This window comes from Varanus komodoensis, unplaced genomic scaffold (genome assembly GCF_004798865.1).
Source record: "Varanus komodoensis strain SLA01 unplaced genomic scaffold, ASM479886v1 scaffold12, whole genome shotgun sequence".
Classification (NCBI taxonomy): domain Eukaryota; kingdom Metazoa; phylum Chordata; class Lepidosauria; order Squamata; family Varanidae; genus Varanus; species Varanus komodoensis.
The window spans coordinates 6,521,764-6,537,045 of NW_025335349.1; the positions used below are offsets into that span (position 1 = coordinate 6,521,764).

General features: G+C 39.2%; 1 protein-coding gene across 6 annotated transcripts in view; it reads left to right on the top strand.

The window, feature by feature from the left end:
* The window catches only part of FAM135A (family with sequence similarity 135 member A), a 75,049-nt gene that overhangs the window by 47,807 nt on the left and 11,960 nt on the right, over nucleotides 1-15,282 (top strand). For 5 of the 6 annotated variants that reach the window (XR_006413849.1, XM_044421595.1, XM_044421594.1 and 2 more), the window contains 6 exons: nucleotides 1,257-1,312; nucleotides 5,305-5,460; nucleotides 8,113-8,186; nucleotides 9,534-9,688; nucleotides 10,695-12,969; nucleotides 14,915-15,075. Coding sequence is in view for 5 of the 6 variants with exons in the window: in XM_044421595.1 (XP_044277530.1) it covers nucleotides 1,257-1,312; nucleotides 5,305-5,460; nucleotides 8,113-8,186; nucleotides 9,534-9,688; nucleotides 10,695-12,969; nucleotides 14,915-15,075 (2,877 nt within the window). In the remaining variant the exon portion in view is untranslated. Of the gene's footprint in view, nucleotides 1-1,256; nucleotides 1,313-2,840; nucleotides 2,987-5,304; nucleotides 5,461-8,112; nucleotides 8,187-9,533; nucleotides 9,689-10,694; nucleotides 12,970-14,914; nucleotides 15,076-15,282 lie in introns of those variants that run through there. The other variant, XM_044421596.1, reaches the window with a different exon arrangement.

Genomic DNA, 15,282 nt, shown 5'->3' on the forward strand with positions numbered 1-15,282 from the left:
TAAATTGGGCAAAGGGAATTTTTTCCGGAAAGAATAAGGACTTTAAAAAGAAATATGTACCTGAGAACATTTGGCCAGATAAAAATATTTCTTTTGAAAATGAATCTTAAAATAAATTATAGTGCTAACTAATCTGCAAAGCTTCTTTTGCAGATTTAAATTATTAGAACATGTTACATTTCATATACAATGTAAAGGATTTGGAAATTCATCTTGTCTGTGTGTACCAGGTATGGGAAATATGCAACCTGCATGCAGATGCCCCTGGTCACTGCTGCATCATTGTAATTTGCAGCGCTGACAAAAAAGGAAGCTTGTTGCTGAACTGTTTTGGTAAACTGCTACAGAAGAGGGAAACAGACAAATGAGTATATATGCTGTCATTGAATTCAGTGGTGCAATGGCGGGAGTGTTCCTCATGAGCAAAGGATAAGAACTTGAAAGCGGCTCCTGGAATCCTGAAAGTTGTCCTCTCCCGATGTACACAGACACCTTGTAGGATTCTGATCCAGTGAAGGCTGCTGCTGGTAGAAAAGGAGGAATGGTTTTCACCAGTTTCTCTGCAGCACCACCATTTTCAAAAAGCTCCCCAACAGTTTGGAGCAGATTTTCAGGGTCCATGGATAAAAGGACAAGCAACAGAAATTACTTCTACCTTAATAGACTTCCACCAGCAGGAATGTCTTATGAATAGAATTTTGCTTATGAAGAACATAGGATCTAAGCCTGTATGTGGCAAAACTCATTCATTAGTCATCTTCTTATACTCCCCATTTCCCTGTTCCCAAATTTCATCATTTTTTAAATGTAGAGTCTTAGATTTAAATGTAAATCTTCTGAATTTTGTTTCTCCAGTGAGGGTTTACAGGATATTACTTTGTTTGTGGGTTCAATATGAAGATTATACCTGTCTGTGTTGTCCTGTGTTGGTTTTTGGCGGTTTTCTAAAATATATAATCAAGAGAAGTCTAAGGGGGAAAAGTTGTATTCTTGTACACTTGGTGAAAAATACAGATATTTTTCAAAACAATGTAGCAATAAACATAATAAAAATTAAAATTCAGAAAGAAAGCATTTTTAGCCTTTACTGAAATCTAGTTCATTTTAGATATTTAGTAGTTTTTATTTTGACTTCTGTATTTGAGAAATATCAAGAGAATCTAAATATTTTTGAAACTGAGCTGATGCTCTGAAATCTACCAAAAGTAGTTTTGAATTTAGCAATATTAATTTTATATACACTCTGATCTTTTCAGAGAACATAGATGTAGATGTAGAAGCACGCCTGTCAGAACTTTGTGAAGAAATAAAGGTATTTTTATCCTAATCCATATCAATCTTAAATTACTGCTTTCTTCCTACTTTCAGCTTGGTTCTTCCCACTGTCCTTCCCCTGAGAATTGCTGCTGTTTTACTAACTGACCTCTCTTTGGCAATAGTTATTGCCATTATTCAATGGATTTGTAGAGAATCTGGTAGAAACTACATACTTGCACTTCCAAGATCTTTACAAAGCGCTTGCTTCACCAAAGGTTTCTGAGCGGCAGTCACAGGGGATAAAAGTACGGGCCCTTGTATAGGCTGGATTTGCACATAATGCATATTGATGGTTAAACTACTCGTACGTGGAAAGTGAGACCTTCCGGGAGGCATTATGTTTGCTTGTGCTCAGTCCTGCAAGTGCATGGTTTGAGCAACCCTTGAGTTGCTGTTACCCTCAAATCAGACATATTAAGGTGAATTTGTGAAAAAGTAGGACCCAGATAAATGATTGCTTCCCACAGTGGAAGGATTTCATTGCAAAGTTCTCTATTGGGCCTAGTACTGTCTAATTTATTAATAAATTACTGTGAAAAGAGCAGTGAAAGAGCCAAGTTTGCAGATAACGCAGGATAGTGAAAAATTAAACAAATTGGCCTGGTTTACACAGTCAAAATAAGCCACAGTAGCTTATTTTAATCTGCAGTGTGTGCTGGCTTCTTTTTCCCTAATCATTGGCCAAGGCTTAATTTGCTGTGTCCTCTGAATCCTGATGGCATGGCTTGTTTGAGGGATAACCCCCCCCCCCCCGAATAACCTCTGGACTGTTGTAATGCTATTTAGAATGAGTACTAATCGTTCTGCAAAAAGCTCTAAAAACCCTCAAAATTCCAGGTTTGCTAAAACAAATTGTCAAATCAGAGTTAACCTAAGCAAGTGAAACTGATGCACATTGGGGAAGAACTCCTAGCTGCTTAAATTTGTAGAAGAGATCTGAGCTTGCAATAACTGTCCAGAAGGATCACGAGGTTCATGATTGCTTGATGAAGATACCAACTTGCCAGGAGTGAGAAAAGGCAAGTCCTTTCCCTGGTACTGAACACCGGAATGAAACTAAAGGGCCAGAAAATATAAAGTTTATATAATTCTATATGGTGACCTTATTTGGAATACTGTATACTTCTGGTCACTTCATCTCAAATAGGATATTTGGAGAACTACAAAAGGTAAAGAAAGTGCAACCAGAATGATCAAGAGACTGGAACATTTTCCGTACGCGGAAACATTGAGGTGTTTGGCCTTTTTACTTTAGAAAAAAGATGACAGTTAAGTGAGTGTTGTCAGGTTAATTCCTGCTAATGGAGGATCTTCCATAAGTGGAAGGGTAGGGTTGAGCATCCTCTTGTACCCTTGTGGAACAGCTCAAGTGGATGGTTGGCTGCAGAGTGGACAAGAGGAGGGGATAGTCCTGTTATACAAGCAGTTTTCAGCGCATACGTTGCTGGATTTAGCCTATGTGTGGGAAAGGACAGAAAACTAAATAGAGAAAGATGAGTTGTATCTCTTTCTCTTCCAGTGAAACTGCGTGACAGATTCAAGACAACCAAAAGGAAGTACTTCCACACACTGCTACAAAATGGTGGTGATCACCATGGGTGGAATCCAATTAGATCATCCACCTCTTCCCTGCATCCTCCCCATGCACCCTCAAAAATTTTTCTGGAAGGTTAGGAGACTCTGCGGAACAGGTTTTCTGAGGGCATAGGGGTTGTGGGGAGAGGAGAGATTGAACTGGAGGTCCATTTTATGTGATTTTGGATTCTGTCCTATAAGCTTGGATTGCTTTAAAAGGAAAATGGATAAATCCAAAGAGAATAGGTCTGTGACAGTTTATAGCCAAATGGAATCTTTTGGTTCAGAGACAATACGTATCTGAATCCTTGTTGCTTGTAGGCAAATAATAGAAAGGAGTAAATATTTTCTTTCTTGTGGTCTCTGTGCATCATATATATGGGCTCCGTTCTTCTGTGGGGCCTGTTATCAGGAAGATTTCCTTGCTAAGAGCATTTTGGCCAGAACCCCTCCCTCACTCTGGCTTCCACTACAATTGGGGAGGAGTTCCTGCCCACATCCTCAGTTCAACAGTCTCCACCGGTACCTTGGGAAGTTTATCCTATCTGGCTGTCCAGATTTGGGATTGGAGCATCAAGTGGAGTATAACTTTGATGGCCATCCCCATTGGTGGATCCAGCAACACTGTAGCTGACATGCTGAGCAGGAGGACTCTTGATGCTCATGAGGGGCAGCTGAACTTGACCACCCACACCTGGGGAACACCCTACATAGTTGCTTACCAGTCAGAACAATGCTGTGTGCAGCAGCTTCTGCTCTTGGGCAGGGTGGCCAGGGGCTCTCTGGGAGATGTATTCCTCTTGAGATGGATAGGGATTGATTTCACTTTTTTCCTCCCTTCCCTCTGATAAGAAGAGTGCTGGTGAAGGAATATTGGGATGCTACGTATACATCCTTATAACGCCATGATTACCAAGATGACTGTAGTTTACTTGCCTATTAAAGATGTCAGCTCAGACCTACCATCAAACCTGAACCTAATGTCTTGGGTTCATGGCAGGGTTCTCCATTCAGATATCAGGACTCTGTGCCTAGCAGCATGGAGAATCCAAACCTTGAGGATCCAGTTCTCCCATCCTGAATAAACTTCTTTATTTTAGATACAGCTCTAAAACTCTCCACAAGAAATTCTTATGCATTGTAATGAAAAAGCCCTCACCGCCTTTGCATCTGTGGATAATTTTGATCCTCACCACTGCACAGTAGAACAAGTTCTCTTATCTTCTCTTCCAAAGACAGCATAAAATGTCTCCCATTCAAATCTATTTGGCAGCAGTTTCTTCCTTTCATGACCCCATCCAGGGTTCATCAGTTCTCTCTCTCACACTGGTGAAACATTTCCTGCAAGGACTGAAAACATCACTCCACTTGTATGATTCTTTACACTGGACTAGAGCCTTTCTGTGGTTCTACAGACATCAACAAGAAAACCTTTCAAACCATTGATGACTGTAGATCTCCATATTCTGTCATGGAAAGTAGCTGACCTGTGCAGAGCAGTTACGTGGTCAATCCCTTCAACCTTCATTAGGCAGTACAGGCCAACGTCCACACCAGATCTGACTGTGACTTTGGGAGAGCATTCCTCTTGTCTGTTCTATGCTACTGATACCTCCATGCTGTCCAGATTCATGTAAGCTCACATCGCCCATATGTGATGCACAGATACCATGAAGAAGAAGGTCAGGTTGCTTACTTGTAACTGTCGTTCTTTGAGCGGTTATCTGTGCATTCACACAACCCACCACTGACCCTGCTTGCTGTCATGTTGCTGTTCATCTTGCTCTTAGTTTTTTCTTTCTGTTTTACTTTTCCTTTCGAATGAAGTCATCAGGATTGAAGTTGGTCCTGATAGTCCTCCCTCACTCTGAAGCCACCTTGGTGGTCTTGTATGATCTGAGGAAGTGGGTGGGAATTCCTTGCCTCTTGCATTGGAAGCTGAAGTGGGGAAGCATTCCTGCCAAATCACCCTTAGCTAATAAACCTTCCATACAACAGGCTCCACCCAGGCACAGAGCCCATATGTGTGAATGCACAGATGACCACTCAAAGAATGGCGGTTATAATTAAGCAAACTGACTTTCCCCTTCTAGGCTTCCTGGAAACAGGTTCCCAAATCAAATGGCCCCTCATTCTCATTCACAGGATAGTTCTTAAAGTCAATCTTTCAAAAGCATTTGAAATTCTACAAAATTTGACTAGAGTGCTATTTAAGATTAAAGTTAATCATCAGTTATAAAAATGGTCATTAGTATCAGTTGTCAAAAGGTATAGATACCTGACTAAAAACATTTTTACTTTTTTTTAAACTTAAATTTGTCCACTTTGAAAGAGTTTGTGAATGGATTTCTCAGTGTACTATACATCCTATTTCTAGAAATCGAGATGTGTTTGTTTTCTCTGTTGGTGCAGAAAATGGAGAATCCTGATGAACTGGCAGAACTCATAAACATGAATCTTGCACAGCTTTGTTCACTTCTGATGGCTTTATGGGGGCAATTTCTGGAGGCTGTTAACTTTCAAGAAGACGTCACTGCGTTGCTAGCACAAGAACATCATACAATGCGTGTATGTATTCATCCTTTCCTGATAAAACTTTTAAGAACAGAAGTGTGCCATCATAGTTCTACAGTAAAGTTATATTCTTAATGAGGTGTTAAATTGAATTCTTACAACTAAATCAGTTCACAAATCTACCTTGTAAAGGCTGATCTAAAAAGTATGAAACCTATGTTTTAATGCTGTATCAGTTTATTTAAAAGTATAGCCCTAGTTTCTGAGGTAGCTTACAATAAAAATTTAAAATATACACAAGAAATAAAAAAAGAAGCAACAAAAACAAAAGTATGGTAGCAAAGTATAACAAACACAAATTTATTGTAACAACATTTATGGTATTTAGCAGTATCAACAGCATTTCTGTTTAGAAGCCTAAATACTTCTTCAGCCTAAAAGTCTGGATAAACTTTTGAACTGAAGCCTAGCTTAAACTACAGGTAAACCAGATTTGATTTCTGATTTGGCTGTTAACTCAGCTGTCCTGGTGGATGTTTTGCTGTCACTCAACATGAATCCCAGTGGCAACTGAGTCATCTAATTTAACTCAATAATCACAGTAATGTCAATGTCATACAGAAGCTACAGAAGATTAGATACTACGCCTGGTTAACCTGGATTGCTGCAATAACAAACAGGCTAGAAGGGAAATGAACTGGACTGAAGTAATGAGGTAACCAGGAGAGCTAGAAGTTTCATGCAGATACGTGCATAAAGTCTCCTGTGCATGCATGCAAAATGACAAACTAGATTTTTATTTTGCACCTTTTTTTAACCGCACCACTAACTCATAGGAAATGAAGATCATTGAGGGTCACACAATCAATTGTGTGCTTAATCAATTTTTTTCTGAGCTCAATCCACATTAGAGAAAGGTAAAAGCTAAGCATGTTGATGGGGTGGGGGAAAATGTTGCGATCTGCTGCCTAAATGCATGGTCAGCACCTGCAGGCAGCCCTGGCTAAGCCCTGCCTAGCCTTTCCCTCTGGAAGGCAGCATGGAACATGCTGTTCTGCTACCTAATGGTATGCTTAGAGAGTGGTAGGCAACACTTTGTTCCGCTGCCTGGCCTTTCCAAAGAGAGAGACTGGAAATGGAATTGGAGCGTGCTGCTCTAACTTGTAGTCAGCTAGCATGAGCTGTGGCTCAGTTTAAAGTGAACAGGTTTTCTACCAATGATCACTGTTTTGCATTTATGTCATCTGTCTGTCTGTCTGTCTGATATCTTCCCACAGATAAGAAGTTGCAGGTTTGTGCTTACTTAGTGCAGTGAACTCCTGATCCTTGAATAACAATCTGTCCCCTCAGAACTAAGATGGCTTATTTGGTGATGTTCTGAGAGACTGTCAATCCACACTTTGAGCAGTAATGTAGGAGCAACTTTCATATGGATGCCTATTATGCCATTTTGAGCATGGAGGAATTGCATAGACAAGGCTATTGGTGTAATGTCTTCAGATATCATTCTTGTAATCCATCTTGGGAGGGCAGTATCAGTGTAGTCCTGCCATTGTGGTTTCTTTGCTAGAATATCATGTAAGGAAACTACAGGGAAATGTCTCCTACATTGTTGCCAGTAAGCATAACTCAGTACAAAGTTAGCTAAGTACCAAGGTAAGGCCAGCACTGTAAAATGGTTTCACTGACTGATGGCAGTTCTAGTGCCTATGTGGAGAAAGGGGTCTCTGGACAGAGGGCGTCATTTTAAGGAGGCAAGAAATAATCCCTTGGAAAGTGTGTCTTTAGGGTGATAAAATTATGCTCCTTTTGTGTGTGTGTGACTCACTGAGAACATAGATAAATGATTTCATGATGGCCATGTTAACAGTAAGGTTACTTGACTGTGCTGAGGGAAAGATTGCAGACGTAGTAAAACCTCTAAATAAACTCAGAATGTGCTGAGGAGAAGTGAGCAAACATTGTATACACAGCTACTAGTGGCATTGGGAAATGTCAAAAGTATATGGAGATCAAATTCAGATTCTTAGTTTCTAAAGTAAAAACAAAACAAAACTGGAAAGATATGCAAATGTGATGGCTAAGAAGTAAAAGGAGGAAAAATTTAAGCATGGGAAGTAAATGGAGAGGAAATTTGTGCACCTTGAGGAACTGCTTTGAAAAGCAGAGGCAAAGTACCTTTAATTATTTCATTTGTATCCCACCTTTCTTCCATTGTGGAAAGCAAGGAAGTTAAAAGTGGTTCTCCAGATGCTTTGCCTCCACACACTGACCTGACTGACTAATAAAGTTATTATGGAATAAGATTTCATGGATCAGACTTACCAATCAGTAGGGTGTGTGATCTTTGAGCAGTGACAGCAGTGACCATTATTAATGTTGCCTTTATATATATATTTATATTTATATCTAGAAAAAGGAGCGATCATCCAAAATATTTTGCCACCACCTTGCAGTATAATGTTCCTTCATGAATTGACCAAAATGGGGTGGGGGGGCTGAGTTTTTGTTAAAAGATTTCCTAAAAGACCCTAGTTCCCTTTAGATCACTATTGGCAGTGTATGTCTATTCTTATAAAATTATTATTAAACATATGTCATTACTTATTAGTATGACATTGTAATACAGTTTTGCTGTTAGGTGTCTTTTAGAGAAGAAAAACATCCTTCGATGTTAACTTTTTAAATGATCTTAAAACATTTCAGGTCCGTAGATTTTCTGAAGCATTTTTTTGTCTTGAACATCCAAGAGAAGCAGTCCTTGCATATCAAGAACTACAGTAAGTAGCTTTAAAAAAAGATACAAAGCCATAATTCATTAACCTTCCTGACTTACTGTAAATTTAATAAAGTTTCTGTGTGTATGCATGTGCATGTGCACACAGGTATGCATGCATATGTTGGGCAGTGTACACTTCAGTTACTCCATTCAGACAAAGTGCTTTGATCAAGTGGAGACTTCTGTGAACCAAAGAGGGAGGAGGACTATTTTGCCCATTCCACCTTTCTTTTACAGGTCCCTGTACCCGCCAAAATTTATTTTTGAGCTTTGGATGACTCTCCAGATCAGTATGGGAGACAGCATGCAGGGCTGCAAGAGATGGTAGAATTGGTAAAAGTCATTTTCCTCTCCCTTCCTTTCAAAGAAGCCTCCACTAAGATCAGATTGTGAATAAAAGGGCAGCATTGGATGCAACCTGATGTGCCCATGCTATATGCTAGGAATTCTGAAACAGTTCCATAATGAAAAGCTCTAAGCAAATAATTTTTCCAGGGTCTTCCTGGGTAACAAATACGTTTCACATAGCAATATGTGTAGCCTGTTGATAATCCTATAAAAACAAAACAACAGGGATTTGGGTACATGAGACCACTGTGTCATTTAAAAATCTGTAAGGGAGACTTCAGGAAATCATATATCACTTTGGTGAAATAGATAATATTCTAGCATGGATAAATAAGAAATTGGGATGTTCAGCACTGTAGTGTTAGCACTCTGTCTCTTACTAATTTGAATGGAGTTGAACAGATGCACTGGGCTCCTCCTGTAACTGACTACCACCACAGCAAGGTCTGTGATCAACTGTGGGTTCATTACATGATGATAATTGATAACTGGAATCCATCCTTCTCCAAATATGGCTGTGAGATGTCTTTCATGGTCAGATGAATTGCATATATCCATAGATGGAACTTAAAGGGGCAGCTTCCATTTATATCACTGAACAGCCAAGAAGATTATACTTATTCAACCTCTAGCGCCAAAATGAGGAAAGTGTTTACAAAGACACTGAGAAGCATGATTCTTCAGATATTGGACAGTTGCATTGGTCAGGAAAAGAACATTTTCACATTGACTAGCATCTTTCTGCTACCTCCTAACCTCCTGTATATTCATCTCTCTGCAGTTACACATTACCTGCTGTACGTGTGTGTCAGTTACACTGTTCTAAACGGTTGTTATTTCTTATAGTGATGCATACTGGTTTTGTTTAGTTGATTTAACTTAGCTATACTGAACATAATTTTCATAATTAATGTAACAGACTTGCAGAATATTGCCTATGACTACAATTAAGTGTTGTTACTTTTTAACGATTGTTTTAACATAAAATGGTATCTTTCAGTGCCCAGAGTTACCTTCAGATGTGTACAGCAATAAAAAGCACCTCCTTCTGTAGTTCTCTTCCACCTCTCCCAATTGAATGCAGTGAATTAGATGGAGATCTGAACTCCTTACCAATCATCTTTGAAGATCGGTATCTAGATTCTGTCACTGAAGGTAAATCAAAGCTTGCTGTATTTTGTCTTAGGGGAATGAAATAAAAGTTTCTATCTTGAAGTGTTCATATGAGGATAAGGCAAGGCTTGAAGAGCTTCCATGTTAAAACTAGCTGTGAACAGAATCTAAAGATGAATTGAACCTTTCATAAGAACATAAAAGAACTATGGTGGATCAGACCAGTGATTCATCTAGTCCAGTCCAGTCCTCCATTCACACAATGGCAAAACAGCTGTACCCAGGATTCTTCAAGCAGGATGGCTACAAAACCTCTGCCTACCTAAACTCCTCAGGATCTAGTGTATGTAGGCATGCTGCCTTCAGTAAAGCAGGTAGCACATAGCAAGCAGTGGTAGTAGCCACTGATAGTCTTTTCCTCCATGAATTTGTCCAGTCCCCTTTTTAAGCCTCCCAAATTGGTGATCATTACAATCACCTCCTGCATACAAGTCCTTGTGCTACATTGAAGGCTTCTCCTAATATTTGGGAGTAGCTTGTGGTACTGCAGCTTAGAGGCCTCTAAACCTGCTGTGCTGTGATACATGCTGCTTTAGACCTCAGACTCTCCAAATACTAATTAAAATATTTTATATATATATATATATATCCAAATACTAATTAAAATATAAAATCTTCCTTATTTCTTAGATGCAGAAAACCTGTGGCATGGCCACAGCTCAGTAGTAAAGCATGTACTTTGAATGCAAAAGGTCCTAGCTTCAGTTATTTGCATCCCCAGGCAGAGCTGAGAAAGCCCCCTGTCTGAAAACCTGGATAGTTGGCGATAGTCATTGTAGATAGCAGGGTGCTAAATGGAGCAAATTTTTGACCTGGTAGAGTACACTTTCATCTGTTCTTAGAAATTAATTAATTAATGGAATACATATGTCTTGGTTTCATATTTAACATAATTTCAATAATACATATCTCTGTGTCCAAAAAGTATTAGTACTAATCAATTATGCTATCTTCTTTCTTTTTTCTTCTTTTTTCTTTTAAATTAAAGAGATGGATGTACCCTGGTTGACAGCTCATCAGAAGTCTGATTCCAAAAAAACAGATAAACTAGATACTGAAGAAAATTTTATGGCTGGCTTTTCTAGCCCAGAGTTGAAAAGTAAACCTTTAGTTTCCTCCCATACTTGGCAATCAGAAAGTGAAAAGCAGTTTACAAAATCTGCAAAGGGGAGATGTGAAGATGCAAATAAATCCAAAGTTAAAGTTACCAAATTGATGAAAACAATGAAACCTGAACATCCCAAAAAAATTGTAAAACAAAATTCTAAGGACTCTGTCATCTTAGTAGGCTACAAATGCTTGAAAACTGCAGCTCCAGAGGACATTTCTAAGTGCTTTGAAGGCATGCCTTCATATAACCAGAAAGAAGGGCTGGATTCTACAGTTGGTGGGCATACTTTCATACGACAACTTAGTCAAAAAGAATTTAGAAGTTTACCATCTAGAACTGAGCAAAAAACTACCAAACTGGAAGGGGGTGAGGAAAGACAATGTAGCCCTGTCATCTCACAGTGTGCCAATTCAGTCATTTTTGGTAAATCTGATACCGCGCAAGCAGACATGGGGGGTTCTCAATGGGATAGCTGTTTGACACCCAGAAGTACTGTTGAAGAATGTACTGGTCCATCAGGAGTTACAAAAATAGAAGTAAAACCATATAGTAAGAATGTTTACGGGGGAGAGAAAGTATTTGTTCGCATTGGATCACGGACAGACTTCTTACAATGGGGAACATGCGGAGAGAACTTAAAGGAAGTCACTGTTGAAAGATCAGAATCTGAAAAGAGACCTAAAACAGAAAAAGAGGAACTACTGCTTCAAAAGGAAGTTGGGCAAGAAGCAGATATCCGACATGCTGAGGATTCATCTGCAAAGGTCACAGCTGATCAGTCCGCTCTTTCATCAAAAGAAGCTCCTCCTGTCGTAAGTGGAGATGTTCTTAAGCTACCTGATGTTAGCCTGACCTATGCATCTTCCCGGTTTTCAGATTCTGGTGTAGAAAGTGAACCAAGTTCTTTTGCAATGCACCCAAGTGCAGATGTGGGTTCTGAAACACCCCAAAATACATGCAACAGTGAAAGAATCCTTCCTCAGATTTTCTTAAAACCTGATTGTATTATTAAAAATCCAGTAGAAAGTCACTATACTGAGAGTACAAGTGCTGTTAGTGAAATACAGTCCTCTCTGACATCGATAAATTCTCTCCCTTCTGACGATGATCTCTCCCCTGATGAAAACTCAAAGATATCTCTTGTGCCTGAATGCCAGTTGAGTGACAGCAAAACTATATTAGACCTGGGAGCAATTGACTTGACAAAATGTGATGATAGCGAAGAAACGGAGGTTCTGCCATACCAATGTGTAGCATTTTCAGAACAGTCAGAAAATGAAACTGCATTTCTGCCTTCTTTGCCCTCATCTATACCAGGTCCTTTGCATTCAGATGAAGATACATCCACAGATATGAATCCCTACAATCCACAACTAAATACTGATGCAGTTTGTAAAGATATTGAGCTACTGGAGAGAGACTTGCATACAATAGAAAAAGCAACTGAAATTCCTTCAGGAGTTGTTTATTTAGGGGAGTCATGCATTGTTTCAGGTTCGATATCTACTTATGCTGAAGGTGCTGTGAAGAAACCAAGTGAAGGACATTTTAATGAATCTTTAGAGCAAAAACCAATGACGGATAAATTGTCAACTACAAAAAATGAAAACCTCACAAGTGTGACTATCCTGTCATCAGAAGGAAGTACTGATATGTTGAAACAAGGACTTGTAGAAAACTATTTTGGCTATCAAAGCTGTACAGATATTTCCAATATATATTCTGACAATAGCAGTACTGTAAGTCCCCAGAGGGGAACAGTTTGTTCTGTTTCACTGGAGGAGGAGGAGGAGGAGGAGGAGGAGGAGCAAGATCAAGACATGGTTGAAAATGGTTACTTTGAGGAAGCAGATGATAGTAATTTATATGGTGCCACAAATGATTCAGATGAGAGCTTGCCATTAGTAAATCAGGCAGCTATAAGAACGGAAAGGATTACTAGTGAATTTTTTGGAAATGAGATAGATAGGACTCCACTGTGTAGTACAGATAGTTTGGTTTTCTCCTCTGCATTAAAAGGCTATCCATATGGTGGGTTATGGTCTTCAAAGGACAAATCTAATACAGTTCTCAAGCAGCCTTGCAGTACATCCTACAATACAGCTTCATCTCTCCCCTGGTATGAATACTCCCCCAAACCTCAAATGCTGATGTAAGTGGCATGATTTTAAACAATTGCTTTTACTGCCCAGTTTAGAGAGGATTTCTTTATGTTTCTTAGTTTTTATTTGATTTACATTTGTTATGACTTCCTTTGCTTTGCTAGATTGGAATTTCAGGATATTTCATCAGTAAGATATGTAAACATTAGATTTTACTATACTACATTTGATATTAGCCATATGTGGAGGTAATTTACACTGGAGTTTATCCATCTAGTAGGAACAGCAGCGTGCCATTTGCATGGCTTGAGCATGCTCAAGCATGTTTGTAGAATCACATTCTCTCCAGCTTACCAAACAGCTGTTTAGTGGGCTGAGCAGTTTCAGTTGTGCTGGGCAAAAACACCAAGCAGAATTGCTTGGAATAGGCAGCAGTAGTACAGGATGCAAGAAAACTCTTGCCCACCACTTGAGGGGGCTGAGCAGTTAAGAGGGCATGCTTCTGGAGAGCACCAGGTTGAGGAAAGCTGGCCTCAGCATTTCCTTACACCAGGTTTTCTCACACTATGTTTTCAAAAGAATTTGAGTAGTTGAATTCTTATATTTCAAAATGACCATGAAATAGTTGTCTACCCCGCTTTAGAGCAAGTTTATTACGAGTTTATTTTAGTAATATCAAAGGTACTGCCTTCAGCTTCTCATTACATATATTGAAAGATGTGAATACCAGTTACTAGATGACTTTAGGGTTTTGTCCTTTCATTCTTAATTCAGCTATGAACTGTGCTGGGATGTGAAGAGGCATGGATAATGTATGGGAAACCTATTCTGACATAGCACATTTGGTTGATAGCTTGATTATATACATTGGTGCTGAGACATGTTGAGAACCTTATGGCAGGATAGAAGTAAGGTCTAAAAATCTTGGTTTAAGTGTTCACTATGTGCATAGAAAAGTTGGTAGCTGCTGCTCTTGATCTTGACTGTAGTTTAGTTGATCAGTAAGCAAGGCTTCCTTCTTGAAGTTGAAGTAACTTATTAAAGGGTCAGTTCCATGGGCTGTTCTGCAAATGAAATAGCTGTCACTATATAGCATAACATCCATACAACATTGTCAGATAATGTTGCAAAACAACCTGGATAGCTGTGCAAATGTAGCAGAAAAGGCTTTCAATCTTTTACTGATAATTATAATTGTGGCTAAATATGGCAGATTAGTATTGCGCAGTGCTGCTGTCTGTGGTAGAAATGGACATTGGAAGGCACTAACCAAGATTGTAGGTAGGATGTGGAGTACAGTGGTACCTTGACTCACAAACTTAATCCATTCCACAGCTCTGGTCATGACCCAAATTGGTCATGACCCAAGTCAAATTTCCCCATAAGGTTCAATGTAAATTAATTCATTCTGTCACCATTTTTTTATCACAAAAATTTGAAACAAAGTGAAGAACAACAGAGATCACAGCCATCTCCCCCCTGAGCATGACCGCGATTGTGGCCATAGACGGGCACAATCACTGGCGTGCTCGGGGGGGAGATGGGCATGATTGCGGGAGTGCTCTCAGGGAGGGGGAGATGGGCGCATCACCCGATGTGGAGTTTGTGACCTGAGGCAATTTTTTTCTGGAATTTCTGTTCGCAACCCGATTGGGTCATGAACTGAGGCGTTCGTGAGCTGAGGTACCACTGTAGCTCTTTGTCAGCTGTATAGAGGCATTTTTGCTACTGCCTCCTGCCCCCTGATCATCTGTCAGTGCAACAGTAGATAAAAGCAATACAATAAAATACCATAAAATCTTATCAAATGAAACATGAAACAGTTAAAAACCAGCTAAAAACATACAGTGAAGAATGACCCTGTAAATGAAAAATGCCTGCATTGATCTGTGGTTTTAAATATAGATTAACTGAAAGTTAAGCAAATCTAATTTGCTTGTTTCCTTCACCTGGACCATTTATCAGAGTGAGTAAAATAAAATGTGTTTATTTTAGGTTTCTTCAGGCTAAAGAGGAACTGAAGCAACTTCAGCTCCCTGGATTTATGTATAGTGATGTTCACAGACTGGCATCTTCAGTACCCTATTTCAGCACAGAAGAGGAGGAAAGTACAGAAGAGGGAGTGCATCTCATAGTCTGTGTGCATGGCCTAGATGGTATGCTGTGGAAGCAAATCATTGATAAATTCAAGTATTGGGTTAGATGTGAGAATTTCCACTAAACTATATTGGGAGTGAAACAAATTTATTAAGGCCCTCAGTTGCTGCTTTTATTTATTTTTAGACCATTTTAAACTTTTGCTAATTAGGAAATTCTTTACATCTGATATAATACTTAGCTTAAATTAATAGGAGGGGTCTTCA